The following is a 16,760-nucleotide window of genomic DNA, read 5'->3' on the forward strand; positions in this document are numbered from 1 at the left end:
TATTGAACCTTATTACAATACCTTTCAATGTGTTACCTTTCTTGTTCGTTTGGCTCGAATTTTGACATGTTCGTTTGGCTCGCAACACTCTCTTCGCATATCTCTCCCTCTGAGTATTGCTAGGTGTAACGGTTTGCCCAAAAACTAGGCGAGGGGTGAGGAAGCGTTTTTTCACATTGGAGGGTTGGAGACGAAGCATCACTATGCAACAGCGAATAACTTTTTCGTATTTGTTGATATATCCTCACTAACTAGGCAATTGAATACCGCATATTCAGGAGTTTTAAGTTGGAAATTTTTTCTTAATTTAATGAATATTGGTAGCAAGGTATGTAGCATTGTCATATTTATAATTTAAATGCATCCGAATGATGTATTATGAGATGCGATAATTTTTATGCCCTAGTTGTTTATAAACAAATCTACTCGCTGGCAATTTTTTTTTTTCAATATGGCCGATTCTGCTTTTGACATATCGTTACACCATGTCTTTATACATCATGCATATACCAACTTAATACTCTTTCGTCGAATCAACTGATCCAATTTTTGCTCTGAACCAATTTCGAAGTAATTAGATTGAATATAATTCGAAGCAACCCATGTCAACCGTCATACGCAACTGTCAAAAACCATGAGCAACTACAGCCTGGTTCGACCCGGCCTGACGACAGCCATTATAGGGCACCTTCCAGCTATTAAGCTGCGGCTACGTAGGAAAGTTCCCCAGCTAACCTTCCAGGACGTTCGCCGGGCCCGAATTCCCTTCTATGAAGCTCTGGCCAGTGAGCTGTACGAGGCTGGCTACACTAACGCAGCCTTCTTACTCCTTCAGCTGATCGAATATGAACACGACCATGTGCCATCAACCTCCGATCAAACGATCGAAGATAAGCGCTTGAAAAACTCGAAAAGCCTGCTTAATTTCCTGTTCCAATCGCTGCGGGAAACCGAAGGTTATAAAATCAATCAGCAGTACGATACCGAGGTTGAAAGTCTGCTAACGATTGGCCAATCGTTCGAGAACGATAAACATAAACACTGGATTGCCCGGCAGTTCTTTCTAATCAGTCTGGACCGTTGTGAAGCCTGCTGTTTGGGGGAAGATCGAGTGGCAGCATTGGCAAATTATTACTATGGCAGATTTCTTACCGCCAACGGCCAGCTGGAAGAGGCTCTCAAAGTGCTAGAAGCGGCGAAAAAGCTCTGTTCTACTCAAAGCTGGCCGCTAGAACAGAGTAAAAATATTAGAGGATCACAGTTGTTGATTAGCGTTATTTTAGAACAGCTATTTATAGTATATTCGAAACTGAGCGAAAAATACAGGAAGACAGATTTGGAAAAGTTTGAACTTTACATGCAGTTGAGTCATGAGGTAGCCGTGGACTGTAAATAAACTAAATAAATAAAAAATCATCGCAAACAAACTCAAGAGTATATTTGATTTTGCAGCAAAATTGGAACATGTTCTATGTGACTCATATCTGAACTATGGTGATTTTTTACTAACCAAAGGAGAGCATCGGGAAGCTTTGAACTGTTACAAAGAATCGTCAAAAAGGGCGAGAATTATTTACTCGTTCGATAAAGTGTGCAAAACGAAAATCCGAATGGCAGCCGCACATCGAAGGTAGGTTACTTGTGAAAATTTCTGAGGAAGTTTCATTAAGAATTTGACCCTTTTAGTTTAAACGAGCTGAAGGAGTGTGAGCATTTATTACAATCAGCAGACAAGTTGACTGAACATAACAGAATGACGGAATGTTATGCTGAGCAAAAGCTTCTGACAGGCGAAATCAATTTCGGAAATGGCCATTTGGCGGAAGCAACGAAGGATTTTCAAACAGCTCGAGCTGTTTACCAGAATCTAGCAAAAGGTGACAAAATGATACTAGCCAGTAGTTTCGGAGCACTAGCATCGGCGGGAATCCATTTCGGGAAGTTCGTAGGGTTGGTTCGACAGACGGATTTTCATGGACGTCTGTCCGACAACAAAACTCTCTTCAAGTTGCTACGATGGAGCGTGGATGGAATTGCTCTCTGGTAAATAAAAGAAGGATCTCTCTGCTCTCTGTTTCAATTTACTTTAGTTTTTTTGTTATTGGATATTACTTTTATACTAAAAAATCGTTTTGAAATATAATATTGTTTGTATCAAAAATTTCTTTAGTTCAGTAAACCTAATCACGGAAAATGCAAACATGAAGTAAATGAGACTACAAACCATCATTGAGCGCAATAAAACAAACAAAGCGGAAAATCGAATTCAAACTACCAAGTTTAACGTACCGACGGTCTTTGAAAAACCATAATAAAATCTTCCGTTCATTGAGTGTGAAACGATAACATAGTTCTTTGAAAACAAACCGATTTTATTTATAGATGGCAATTTTCATCCATTGGTCCCACGAAATTGGCAACCAACTAGAGATCATGAAGGGTCTATGTAAATAAACGAAGCACAAGCTTAGGAGCAGCAGCAACCACCTAGAATCAGTTTGGTAACCCCGTTTTATGGTCCACCATAAGCTATAAATGAAGAAATCCGGTTGAATTTGATAACGCCAACGTCGTAAAAATTAGTGTAGATTGTCGCCTTTAATGTCACATGCCAGAACACAACCGTCCAAATTCGTTTTTTTTTGCCAATGGGCGAAAAGCAAAAATTTAATATTTATACGCGAAAGCGTGTGGTCAACTATGCAAACGCGTAAATAACCTATAAACCATGATTTGAATTTCGCGTTGCTTCCATCTACTATCTCTTTACCCCATTTTGTAGTCGATTCAGCGGCTGCGCTGCATGGCTGATTGCCCCGGGAACAGGATAGTAGTCCGAGTATCTTTACGATTCCGAAATGCTATGAAAATTCAAATATCGGCTTTTATCGCTCAGAATGGCTCTCCTTCTGTCACTGATCCGGTTCAGTTGTAAAATGTGCCTTAATAACTTCATACTGTCGAAGGAAATTTTCACCACCAATTTCGATTGGATCGATCTTTACCGCAAGCAAGAGCCGGGGCAGTGCATGTGGGACGCCGACAGCAGCAAAATGTCACAGAGTCAAGTGCCCGATGGATATTATTCCGATCAATATCTTTGGCAGGTTGAGCTGTTCAGGCAAATGGCTGCTTGAGTTGCGATAATCTGTTGATAAGCATGTCAAAAATGACAAATTAATGATTTTTATCTTTTCAGAATGCTTTACACAAAGCACTGAAAAGTTATTGGTAAGAAAGTAGCTATAGTAAAGGCCAGTGTTTAAACTTTACAAAACCTGACTACATCTTTCCACGGTATTAATTTAGACGTGAAATACGACCTGTTATATAATGAGCGTCATTTCAAACCGGATGCAGCACGGAACGAGACCTCGAGATATGAATTTTGATCTCACACTGATAGTTTTCAAATTGAATTTGAGTATGAACGGATAAGCTAGAGCGTAGTCGTAAACTATGGACTTCCCGGTTGGATTAGGACCAAATACAGCGCAGCCTTCCAATGCAATAAAGCTTTAACGAAAAGCAGTAGATTGCTGTTGTGTAGATACAGCCAGCATAACCGAAAACCGGGTAAATCTGATCCGAGCTACCAACAGTCAGGTTTATTGCTGAACTCTGGGGGACGTTTTGCATTAAGTTACACATTTGTACTGCTTGTACGTGTCGGTCCACTATAACAATATGGTCGCAGCTGGAGACGAACGGGAGAATGAGAAAAATGTACATGTAACTAATTTTCGTGCCAATAAATTAACTAGATTAAAGCAAAGTTATTCAACCCAAATACCCACGAGCCATTTCTCTGATGGCAGCCGTCCGTTTACTGAATGTTCAAATGTAGGTTTTTTTCTGCATGCTGTCATGCGATACGGGTAGAAGGGTGGAAAAGTTAAACGACTCAATTTTTTCTTGGTTTCCGAGTTTTTGGTATATTTTCTGCATTTTTGTTGATTTTTTACTGGTGAGCATGAGATCCTTTCTCAATTTGTCTTGTTTTCTATTTTTCTGGGTCTTCTAAGTGTTCCTTATAAGTATAAGGTTTTCTTTTCATTATTTGGTCCTTTTCTCTTATCAGGCGTAACCCTCCTGTAACTATTCTGTTATGTTCAAAAACATTTATTGGTCTGTCAATTTGTGAGTAAAATGATGATACTTGCAGGAAATCTTTAACAGTCGAAAAATTACCTTACGAAACAGCTTTAAAAGGTATCACTGTTAGCATAACCTGTGCCCGCATAAATTAGATCACAATTCAGAACTAAAAACTTACTAATTAGTCATTTTAGATTGATTTTAATTTTTGCTTCTTCTTATCATCACGCAACAAATTTTCATTATGACTTCTTATATCTTTTTCTTCACTGGCGAGTTCGTTTTCAGCCGTTTTCGGGTCAAAACACTAGTTAAAACATTAGTAGAAATATATCACTACATAAACTCACTGGTTCTGTCTTCACTGCTTCAAAAAGCCAAAACAAACTATGCTTTTTTACTCAGAATTATTAAAGCAAAATCACGAGTTGCCTCACTAATAGCAACTAACGAAAACAATGGAAACAGCGAAATAAAACGTATATTCGAAGGATAGCATCGCGTAGGTATTAGTGAGTAGTCATCGTCATTATTGATGATTTTTATAACTGTTGCTAAACTGATACTGAACAGAAAACTTCAACATTTACCGCCATTTTGGTAAATCAGTTACATTTTGATTCGAATCAGTCATTAAAATTTTCTTTTGAACTCATGTATTCATTTTTATTCTTTATGAATATAACCTAACAATTCATCATTACGGGAAATGAAAAATTATTTTCAACTAAATTCTTCAATTTCCTAAAAACTGCATATTCGGCAGCACTGTCGCCTAATGCCAATGTAAACAAATGCGTTGCGCAGACGTTGGCAGTTTATGTTTTGCGAAAAGTGAAAAGTTATGTGATGCCGCCGCTATCGAAAAAGAAAAGAGCAGCTCGTTTGCGATTGTGCAAGCGGTATAAGATCAATTCAATCAATCAGAGTAAGTATTTATGAACATTATTTCTCAATAATTACAACGAAAACTTTTCCTTTACAGATGACACCAGTGATATGTTTCCGTTATCGCTACTATCCAGCGAATCTTGCAGTGTGTCTCTCGAGGAGGGTGCACCGGACCTTCTCTCGTCGGATATGCTCACAGGTGATCCAATGGTATCACTCTGTGCGGAAGTGTTATCGAAAATAAGCATAACACAGGAGTGTATAATGGATCCACCAACCGAAAAAGGAGAGGAATGACCAATGTGGATCGACGAGCAACTCCTAGGGATTCACACGGTTGAAATTTTTTACACTGAAGAATTGAAGGAAATTGCTCAGGAAGCTCTGGAAAATGAACCAGTTAATCAACCAATCAGTCAGCCAGCCGATGACCGTAAGTAGGCCTATTTCTTTTCATATTTTTCAGCCTAATAAATAAATACCTGTTTCCAGGTGAATCATACAGAACAGAAAATGCGTGCTGTTTCGATTTTAACACGTACTAAAAACAATTTCCGTGAATATAACGAAACTGTGGATTGGTGAAATGATAAAAATCATTATTTTTTTGTTAGATTTCATATAGTGTTTTGTTACTTATTAATTCACAATGTTCGCTTTATCATCGATCATTAAATAGAAGAACAGAATGGTGTCGATGGTTGTGAGGTGGCGTGGTCCACTCACAACCAACCCAACTGGTCTAGATTCAGTCCTAGCCGACACCGGGAGATTTTCTGAGGCGAAAAATCTCTGGGATCACGCCTTCCTTCGCATGAGGAAGTAATGCCGTTGGCGCCGGTCCGTTAATAAACGGTTCGTGAGTTAGGGTCCTCGCGTCCATATGCCTCGTGTCCGTATGCCTGCCGTCCATTATGCCTAGCGTACTATGCCTCGCGTCCGTATGCCTCGCGTCTGTATGCTTAACGGGGTGTCATCATTAACGAGACCAAGTTGAAAACACAAGTTAATACAAAAAGTTCGTGACAAAATATGAAAATTTGTTATAATCCTGATATTTTTGACTGATCGGGTAAACTATGAGGGAACTGCAAACATGTGTCATGGTTAAAACAAACACAGCTGTTTGACAAGGTAGAGCAAAGTTTGCATCGGGAGGCACTCAAATGTGTGTATTACTTTCACAGTTACACCTTGTATCACAATGGAGCAACTAAGAAATGTGCGGACATAAAAAAGCATGTCATGAATTGTATTTATAAGCCGTGGCGATCAACCAAAGTATTAATTTGCCATTAATTTGCGTCACGTCAGATTCGTATATAAATTTTAGATATTTCACTCAATTCCAACCAACTTTTAAGTAAACAAAAGTCGCCAGCTTGAGTTTTATAACGGTGTCAGACATTGATATTTGGTCTGTGGACGTCATCCCGATTCAGAAAAAAACGATTTTGCAGAGTATATAATCGGTTTCCACAGATTTCCAGAGGTCACCATTTTAAATTTCAAAATGTCGTCGGACACCGATTTTCGGTTTCTCAGAGTCATTTTGGTTCCGAAAATGCCAATATTGGGGAAATTTTAAGTAGTTTCTACAATTTTAAACAGCTCCTAGAAGATGGAAGTCGCCATCTTTGATCTAAAAATGGCGCCAAACATCATTTTCCGGTCTCTGGACATCAAATTTTGGTTGACAAATGGCTGGACACGTGTAACTTGAGACCCTAATGTGGCCATTCACCTCTGTCTAGCAACTCCTATCCCAACCTCCACATGGTGCCGACCGAGTAACCTAAGCGGAGATCGGGTAACCAACCCCCGGTGGAAACTATGGTCGTATGCTGATTGAAAGGGGGTCGTACGCGGCTGTATCCTCATATTAGAGGCGGCGTGTAACAATGTCTAACTCGGAGCGGCGGCTGAATTATGGAATGCTGTATCCCGCCAGCTACACCTAAGATGGCAGCCCCATCAGCAGGATGTAGGTATCGCGACCCTGGTAAGGTAGCATACCAAAACTTTTCTTCAACCACGAACAACGGATTTACATAGAAATACGGAACGGATCAACTGGCAAAGACCTAGGCTAGGAACACGGAGAAGGATTAAGGTAAACGATTGGAAATTGGTTACTTGGAACGTCCGATCTCTCAATGAACCGGCGCGGGCTAGCTTGCTTGCTCAATAACTACAGCGGCAGAAAGTCGAAATCGCAGCGATTCAGGAGGTTCGGTGGCCAAATTCAGGAGAAAGGGAATTCCGTGCAGTAAACCCTATTGCACGCACTTCTTTCTAGTACCACATCTACTACAGTGGCGGCAAAGCAGCGGAACGGGGCGTCGGTTTCGTAGTGATGGGAAATCAGAAAACAAGAGTCATCCGGTGGAGGCCCGTAGATGACCGTTTATGCGTGTTGACGATTAAGGGCAAATTCTTCAACTACAGTTTAATCAACACCTACGCACCGACAAACGACAAATCCGATCAAAGATGAGTTCTATGACAAGCTTGAGCAAATCTATGACGAGTGCCAAAAACACGATGTAAAAATCGTCATCGGAGACGCAAACGCACAGGTCGGGAGGGAAGAATTCTTCCGTCCGGTCATGGGAAGGCATAGCCTCCACTCGTCAAACAATGAAAACGGCCTGAGACTGATAAACTTTGCCGCGGCCAGAGGAATGGCCATATGTAGCTGCTATTTTTCACGTTTGAGTATTCGGAAACACACTTGGAGGCATCCAAATGGAGAAGCCTGCTCCCAGATCGATCACGTACTGATTGACGGTCGGCACTTTTCGCATGTTACTGATGTTAGGTCTTTTCGGGGACCAAACATTGACTTTGACCATTATCTCGTCGTCTGTAAGATCCGCGCACGGTTGTCGAACGTGCTGAAATCTCGCACAGAGAGGACGACGCGTTTCAACATTCAGCGGTTGAAAGCTGATGGCGTGGCAGCAGAATACACCAGAGAGCTGGATCAACGGATCGCAGAACAGCATAAATGGAATGTAAGGCAATATCCACGGCGCCATCAATATGCGAGAGAGGTGGTAGGTACGACGCGTGGAAGACAGCCTAATGGCTGGTTCGATGCCGAGTGCGACAAAGAAGAACCGTGCCAGGAGCCGCATGCTCACTGCGGCTACGCACCAGAACAGAGAGAGGTAAAGGAGGGCAAGAGCTGCCGAAAATAGAACCCACCGTCGGAAGAAACGCGAGTACGAGGAGCAGGTGCTCGCCAGCGCAGAGGACAGATATGCTCAAAACGACGTGCGGAGATTCTATAGAACTGTCAATAGAGTCAGAAGCAGGAATTGCCCTGTGCCGGTTATGTGTAATGACAAAGACGGCAACCTGCTTACTGATAAACCGACGGTTGCAGCCAGGTGGAAGGAACATTTTCAGGCGCTATTGAACGGTGAGGAGCCGGATGAGCAGAGAAGGAGCAGGATGACGATTATGAGTGACGAACAAGCTGTGGTACCACCAACACAGGAGGAGGTGAAAAAGTCGATTAGTGAGCTGAAAAACGGCAAGGCCGCTGGGAAGGACGGTATCCCGGCCAAACTTCTAAAAGCGGGCAGCGAGCGGCTGTACTATGTGATCCACCAGATAATACTGAGGATCTGGGCGGATGAAAAAATGCCGAACGACTGGTTGGAAGGCCTCATATGCCCTATCTATAAGAAGGGTCATCGATTGGATTGTGGCAACTATCGAGGCATAACGTTGCTCAACTCCGCATAAAAAGTGTTCTCCCGTATTCTGTTCTTCAGAATGAGACCGTTAACGGAATCCTTCGTTGGCGAATACCAGGCTGGTTTTCGACAGGGGCGTTCCACGACGGATCAAATCTTCACCCTGCGACAGATCCTCGATAAGTTCCGGGAGTACAACTTACCGACTCACCATCTGTTGGTGGATTTCAAGGCGGCATACGACTCAGTGAAAAGAAACGAGCTGTGGGAGATCTTGCTGGAACACGGTTTCCCTACGAAACTAATTAAGCTGAGTCGTATGGCGCTGGAGGGATCGAAATCGTGCGTGCAGAGAGCGTGGAAGTCCCCGTGGTGTTGGTGCTGAGGTGGAGATAGATGGGGAACGATTTTAAGTGGTTGACGAATTCGTTTATCTTGGTATGCTTGTGACATGTGACAACGGTATGAGCTGTGAAGTAAAACGACGAGTTGCAGCTGCGAACAGGGCCTTCTACGGACTACGTAACCAGCTAAGGTCACGTAGTTCGCAAACTCGCACAAAACTAGCGCTGTATAGGACACTGATACTCCCGGTGGCCCTTTACGGACATGAAGTATGGACGCTGAAAGAAGCTGATCGACGAGTGCTCGGAGTTTTTGAGCGTAAAGTTCTGCGATCGATACTTGGCTGTAAACTAGAAGATGGAGTGTGGTGCAGATGCATGAACCACGAGTTGTACCAAGTATACAAACATGCTGAAGGTAATACAGCAAGGCAGGCTTCAGTGGGCTGGACATGTAGCCAGAATGCTTGACGAGAGAGCCGCCGAAACTATCTTCAGTAGAACAGATACTACACTTTGATGGTGTATTTCCTGCGTTGCTTCAAAAAGGTGAGGCAACCCTGATACCGTTACTAAGGGAGACTTTCAAGGCGAGTCTAAGATTTAACTATATTCCGTCGAAATGGAGGTCAGTGCGGGTTATCTTTATACCAAAAACGGGCAATAGAAATAGGAACAACCCCAAATCATACAGACCAATAAGCTTGTCTTCGATTCTATTGAAGACAGCGTAGCGTAGCGTAGCTAAGCACGGTATATTTCGTAGATTGCAGATTGATGACTAACGCTTCCACTCGGATTGTATGAGGTACAATGTTTGGGAGTAACATTTAAACCAATCTGAGTTGAAGTAGGTCCGATAGTCATCATTGCTGGCCACGCTCATCTTAACCGTAGCTTGGGGATATTAGAAAGGATATTGATGATGTAATACTTACTTAATGAGAGGCCACCCACTCAGTGACACTCTCGTAAGAACTACGGAGTTGGATTAAGGGGTTTAGGTTGTTGACGCAAAAACTATCTATCAAAATTGAAAAACTGGCAAAATTTTATGCATTCAAAGCTCTTAAAGTATATAAAAATGCAAACATGCACTTGAGCCAAAGCATGTTTCTAAATTCGATCTCAAACCGCCAAACTTATCATAGTACAGTTGTCGTGTATTCATGTCACGCTGATACAACGATTATTTATAATCACAAAAACTATTCAGCTGCAACATTCAACCAAAAGCTTGAAAAATCGAAAAACAAAAGCTAACAGAAACTTTGTTCTAAAAAATTTCGGGAAAGCATCCAAACATAATGTCCCATATTGTAATGAGCAATGGTATGGAATTATATATTAAGTCAAATTTTTCTCGGCTTGCTCAAAATACTAACGGGACCGACCCGCCATGCGCGGTTAAACAGTTCAAAACATATATCACAAACACTCAAATTGCAATTTAAAGTAAATGGTGTTATTCAATACAATTCTACGAAATGTAAAAAGTGTTATTTTGTGTTGCGTCCTGCGCCTCAAACACGAATTGAAACAAAATTTCAACACATTATTGAAAAACGCACTTGTCGATTACTGGAAACAAACGCGCAGCGCATAATTGAAAACAAAAAAAAAAACGAGATTCATCGCACCCGGCAACCCAGCTTGGCAGCTTGACAATAAAAAAATGCTCTACACGCCTAAAAAACTCCGTACGCCAAACAGATCATTCACACATTCTCACATTCATACTCTTGCCAAAAGGGCAAGCCGAAACCCGCTATCAGCTACCACACAAAACCGAGTGCCTAAGCATTCTTAAAAAAATGAGACACAAAACTTATACTCATCTAGATCATTCTGATGATGGTGCTTTGTCGGTGATGGTATGCACACCGAGCAGCACCAAGCGACACCATAGCACAATGCTATCCAACTGCCATCTTCTTCGCTCACATCACCACGCAATCTTTTGTAAGTGCATAACACACCGCTAGCGTAACACCGAGTTAGCACTAAAACTTGCACAACTTTCCTGGATTTGTAATTCGGCAATTTTTGAGCGTGGATAAATTGGCCATTCCAACGCTAGAAACACTCGCATACTCACTGATACTTCATTATTACCGCGTTATAAAAACATCACTGATAACTTTTCTTCACTTTTCAGCAAATTTGCTTGCATAAATGACTTGAAATTCAATAATTTAACGGAGAGGTTTCAGAGCACGTACCATCAATCAGCCGTACTGCCAACTCCTCCCCACTTGTCTTCGATTCTATTGAAGACAATGGAAAAAGTATTACAAGAATATCTTAATGGAACATACATGCATAGATATCCTTTATCTAAATTTCAATTTGCATATCAAACAGGTAGCTCAACAGTCACAGCTCTTCATACGCTGGTAAACAAAATTGAAAGATCTCTTTCAGCAAAAGAAATTGCACTATGCTCTTTCTTGGATATTGAAGGTGCTTCCGATAACACGACCCACTCTTCCATGGCGAATGCGATGAAGAAAAGGATGTTTAACACATGCATAGTCAACTGGATTCACACTATGCTTGCACAAAGAGAAATCTCTTCTGAGCTGGGGAGCTCATCCATAACTGTAAGAGCTACGAAAGGATGCCCTCAAGGGGGGGTACTCTCGCTGTGTTATGGTCTTTAGTGGTGGATGACCTTCTCAAAAGCTTAAAAGATAAAGGTTTTGAAGTTGAAGGCTTCGCAGATGACATTGTCATTGTGGTAAGGGGAAAGTTTGACAACATAGTCTCGGAAAGAATGCAACATGCCCTAAACGTAACCCATTTATGGTGCATAAAAGAAGGTTTAAACATAAACCCTTCCAAAGTTGTAGTAGTACCTTTCACTAAAAGGAGAAGACTTAACCTAATGCCACTTAGGCTTAAGGAAAGTATTATCTAATTGAGCGAAAGAGTTAAATTTTTAGGATTATTCCTTGATGCGAAGCTTAACTGGAACGCGCACCTAGATGGTGCAATAAGCAAAGCGGTCAGTGCTTTCTGGTTATGTTCTAAAACGGTTGGTAGGGAGTGGGGACTAAAACCAAAAATGATTAGATGGATCTACAAGTCTATTATACTCCCGAAAATAACATACGCTTCCTTAGTCTGGTGGCCCAAAACAAAACAGGCAATAACGAGAGCAAAGCTAGCGAAGCTGCAGAGACTTGCGTGTATTGCTAAACGGGAGCAATGCGCAGCACCCCATCGAAAGCGTTGGACGCAATCCTTCACCTGCTGCCATTTCATGAATTTGTGCAACTAGAAGCGGAAAGGAGTGCTCTCCGGCTCAAACGTCTGAAAAATGTCTTACCAGGTGACCTTCTTGGCCATCTGACTATATTGCAACACTTCAAAAGAGGGCCAGTGATGAGTATGAACGGAAACTGGATGAAACCTATGAATAACTGCGATATTCCCTACAAGGTGCATGAAACATCACGTTCCGATTGGGAGTGCGGGGCTCATATGGTTCGTCAGGGGTCAACGGTATTCTTCACTGACGGCTCAAAAATCGGTTCAAAAACGGGTGCGGGAATCTTCGGTCCTGGAGTTCAGATATCGGTGGCTATGGGTGAAAGGCCAACAGTATTCCAAGCAGAGATTTACGCTATAATTGAATGTGCTAACGTTTGCTTAAGGAGAAATTACAAACATGCGAATATTTGCATTTTCTCTGATAGTCAATCGGCGCTGGAGGCTTTATGTGCCTTCAAATGGACGTCAAAAATTGTCTGGGAGTGCGTTCTCTCTCTGCGGAGCCTGTGTCGTACGAACTCTGTCAATCTGTACTGGGTTCCAGAGCACTGCGGAATTGAAGCCAATGAAAAAGCAGACGAACTGGTCAAACAAGGTTCCACCTCCCAATTCATTGGTCCAGAACCCTTTTGTGGCATTTCAAACTGTACAATAAAAATGGAACTTAAATACTGGGAAGAACAATGGGTGACTCCCAATTGGATGGCTGTCGGAGGATGTCACCAGTCAAAAAGGGTAATAACGCCAAACGCAAAAATTACAAAAAAGCTATTAGAGCTTAATAAGTGGGCGCTCTGTATCTACACAGGACCAATAACAGGGCACTGTCCGAGTAAGTATCATCTAAAGAACATTGGTCGGGTTCAAGACGATACTTGTCGCTTTTGTAGCATAGAAAATGAAACCTCGGAACATCTGCTATGCAGCTGTGGTGCATTATACATGAGCAGAATCAAATTTCTCAAAAAGGGTTGCTTACAACCTAGTGAAATTTGGTCTGCTTATCGGAAGGTAATTGGTTTTATTAAGCATACTATACCTGACTGGGAGCGTGCCGAGGCAACCGGTCATCACTCGATCAATAGTGGGGTGACTGTGTATCCTATATAGCACGTATAGTAAGGGGGATATACTACAATAGTTCTAAATAATGGACGCAGTAGTCTAATTCCACAAAAAAAAAAATCTTCAGTAGAGAACCAGGAAGAGGCCGTCGACTCCGTGGTAGGCCTCGCACGCGGTGGATGTGCGCAGTGAAAGAAGATGCACGATCTGTTGGTGTACGAGGAGACTAGAGAACGGCTGCCCAAGACAGAAGAAGCTGGACATCTCTAATTCGTTCAGCCCTAGACCGGTGAACGGTCCGTTAGCCAACAAAGTAAAGTAAGTAAAGTAAGGACATCAAATTTCGGCCACCAGGCCGAACTGAAAATCATTAGAAAGTTCCTACAAGACACAAAAAATCTTGACTTCCTATCATTCATATATCCACCTATGTCCAAAACCTTTTCCAAGACATTTGACATCGAAAAAAATGTCGATATCGCCAATTTCATGAACTACTACCTGAGCATTTTTTTTTCATCGATCAAAAAAGTGAAACATTGACCGCTTTGAGGCACGTGTTCCCAAAGTCCGAATGAGTTGAAATTTTGTATAGAGGTTATTTCTGAGATGGCGAAACTTTTGAGCACTACTTCTGAGCGAAATTCGAAGGTCAAACTTTTTAATAAAAGTCATTGATGAGAAGACAAACTGATGTCTCGTTCTTCTTCTATTTCTTCCTATGTCCTGTTCCAAATGAGACTCTCAGTCAAGCCATTTCATTCGAATGATGACATGAACTAGGAACAAACGACTTTTTGACGGCTACAATAGGTACTTTATTAAAGATGGGGACTATATCGAGGAATAAAACAATTTTTTCATTATTACCGTTTTTTTTATCAAAGGCCTTTTATTATCATATTCATGAAATCATGAGTCAATTTGCTCATCTTCAAGATCGAATTGTACTTTGAAGAATTTATCCAGATTCAACTTAAGTTTGAAAATTTGTTATAGCTTAGAGTATTTTTCCAATGCATCATTAGATTTTTACAGCTCTTTTTAAGCAGTTTTCCAATAACCAATCGTGTTGAAGTGTGGGCTAACATGCGTATGAATAATTTATTAATCTTGAATCTAAAAAAAATCATCTGTGGCAAAAACTAAATTTTCTGAACGAAATAGGTGCGTATGCTGAGCTTTATTAAAATCAGTACGTCTCGTATTTCATTGTTCTTTTACTCAACTGAAAACGCTCTTTCATTTCTTATTAGCAATTTATTTATCATTCAGTTTATCTATTAACTCTTTCAGATACATAAACATATTTCTTCGATGCCTGATTAATGAGCACTGTGTTCGTTGTGTTCTATGACATTTATCCGACCAACGGTTACGTCAAGTAAACAATTCTAACAATGAACGAACGTGAACGTGCAAATCGAAATGCAAATAAAACATGAAATTAATGCAATTGCGATTGTATTATTCATTCCATTCGTCGCGACGGTAAAACACTGCCCCATAGACGAGGAAAGTATTGCTCCTGTCCAGTATAGGATTGGTTATGAAACGAAGGTTTAAACAGTGCGCAAACGGTTGCCCGCGGAGTATAGCAATAAGTATAATATCTGGACAAAGTTATCTTGCCGCTCTAGCGCACACCATATCATTGAATTTTATTGTGGCCCGTTTTGCTCTTTTCTTATCACTTCATTGGAAGAGTGGGTTTTCGAAACACAATATTTAATAGATAGCACTTAGAGTACCATCACATTTATATTCGTATGAAAGTAGTATTACTTTCTGTAATGGTAGCGTTTCTCCAAGCTTTCCAGCTTCCACAATATATAAAAAAATGATAAGGTGCGTAGAGATTATGACACCATTCTTTATTTATAGCTCAAACATAAAAGTTGTTTAATGTGCAGGTGTACCGGTTCAACAAAAGAGTTCAACTTCTGCCTGAACCCGAGCGGATCAGGAATACGGTATATCTTCCGATGTGACTTCGCTTTGCCTTCTGCTGGAGAAATACCTATATAATAAAACAGCGGAATCCCCCAACTATGGGCGGTTTCTATATTGAATTCACAGTGCGAAAGCACCGATTTTCATAGACAGCTTCCTCGCTGATTATATGCGGCTTTTATTGATTTTCTAAAAATTGATCTTCCATCGATGATGTCATGTATCACTCGCATTAATGTGCTGTGCTGTGATACCTCGCGGAGTTTGGCAGCATCCAACAGCAGGTTCGTCGCTTGTTTGCGCCCTCTTTCGGCTTTTATTTCCCCAGCCTGGGGTCGTGATTTTTGTTTTCGGCCCGGCCTGACGACATCCGCTCGTCTCTTGCAGATGCTCCCGAGAGTGTGTGCGAAATTTGTTTTTTTCTTGCTGTAGCGCAGGCCAAGGGTTGTCGTGCTAACGATATGGGAATATAAAACCATAAAAGAGTTTATCAGCATTATTTGCATAATTCTTATACATGATCGCAGTATGGTAATAGAGCAGTGGCTTCGTGTCTGGTGCAGACAAGATAACTTGTCTGAGACATTCTAGGCATGTTTTGGTCGTTAGAACAGAGATTTTTGTTCGTGGACTTTGCTTCGACTCTTCAGTTTTCTTATGCGTTCTCAAAAACAGCTGAACTGTTGTCGACGCTTTGTTCGTATCTGCTTGAATTGATGATAAGTTTTTTTTAATATTACTTGGATAAATTCTCACGGGTAGGAGGCTAGAGCGATAGTGTTAGTAAAATACATAAAAATCAATGTTAATCTACTTACTAAACCGATTATAAATAGCATATCAGACTGAGCTCGATATAGACTAAAAATCCTTAATAATAAGTAAAAGATTCTAATTCAACGACACCTGATTCTTATTCGGGAATTTTTTCTAACTAACTGGGATTAGGGCAATCACCTATGTTCGATTATCGCGAAAAAAAATTTAAACTTTGTTCGAAACGTAAACTTATCGCAAAACTAATCGGTTTCAAATTATTCTTTTCTGCGGGGTTGTTATATTTGAACCGACAATGCAAAACTCAATTACGAAAGTATTTCCATTCCGAATCGTTTGTTACTCAAGTCGATAAAAAACTGCGACCATGTTTTCAGGTTTCCCGTCGACCCTTCGAAACCAGCAACCAGCAACCACACCAGAAGAAAGACCCCGGTGACTTATGTGGGGCAACAGCAGTCATCACCTCGAACGAGAACTCTCCGCCAAAATAGCACCAGGAATCGTGACCAGTGTGGCTTGGTCTTCCCAAGTGCACGATTATTAGCTTTTTGTTTGCCGAAACATCAGGGCGCAAGGATCAGCAAATTTAATAGGTTAAATGTTACATGGCAAGGCGATTGAATGCGAGCACCGAGCCGCCGGACAT

The 16,760-nt window shown here is 41.2% G+C and overlaps 1 protein-coding gene across 1 annotated transcript; it reads left to right on the forward strand.

Moving 5' to 3' along the window:
* Window positions 1-632: 632 nt before the first annotated feature.
* Window positions 633-2,094, forward strand: LOC129720726 (uncharacterized). Its single transcript, XM_055672378.1, has 3 exons — window positions 633-1,388; window positions 1,453-1,630; window positions 1,687-2,094. Exons 1-3 carry the CDS (start codon window positions 635-637, stop codon window positions 2,045-2,047), a joined length of 1,293 nt encoding a protein of 430 aa, XP_055528353.1. The 5' UTR covers window positions 633-634; the 3' UTR covers window positions 2,048-2,094.
* Window positions 2,095-16,760: the final 14,666 nt, after the last annotated feature.

This window comes from Wyeomyia smithii, chromosome 2 (assembly GCF_029784165.1).
Source record: "Wyeomyia smithii strain HCP4-BCI-WySm-NY-G18 chromosome 2, ASM2978416v1, whole genome shotgun sequence".
Classification (NCBI taxonomy): Eukaryota; Metazoa; Arthropoda; class Insecta; order Diptera; family Culicidae; genus Wyeomyia; species Wyeomyia smithii.

What these genes read in the sequence shown, in the direction of transcription:
- LOC129720726 (XM_055672378.1), top strand. Translation starts at nt 635, where the DNA reads ATGAGCAACTACAGCCTGGTTCGACCCGGCCTGACGACAGCCATTATA. An exon ending in TCATGAGGTAGCCGTGGACT is followed by an intron (nt 1,389 to 1,452) that starts GTAAATAAACTA and finishes TTGATTTTGCAG; the next exon opens with CAAAATTGGAACATGTTCTA. An exon ending in ATGGCAGCCGCACATCGAAG is followed by an intron (nt 1,631 to 1,686) that starts GTAGGTTACTTG and finishes TGACCCTTTTAG; the next exon opens with TTTAAACGAGCTGAAGGAGT.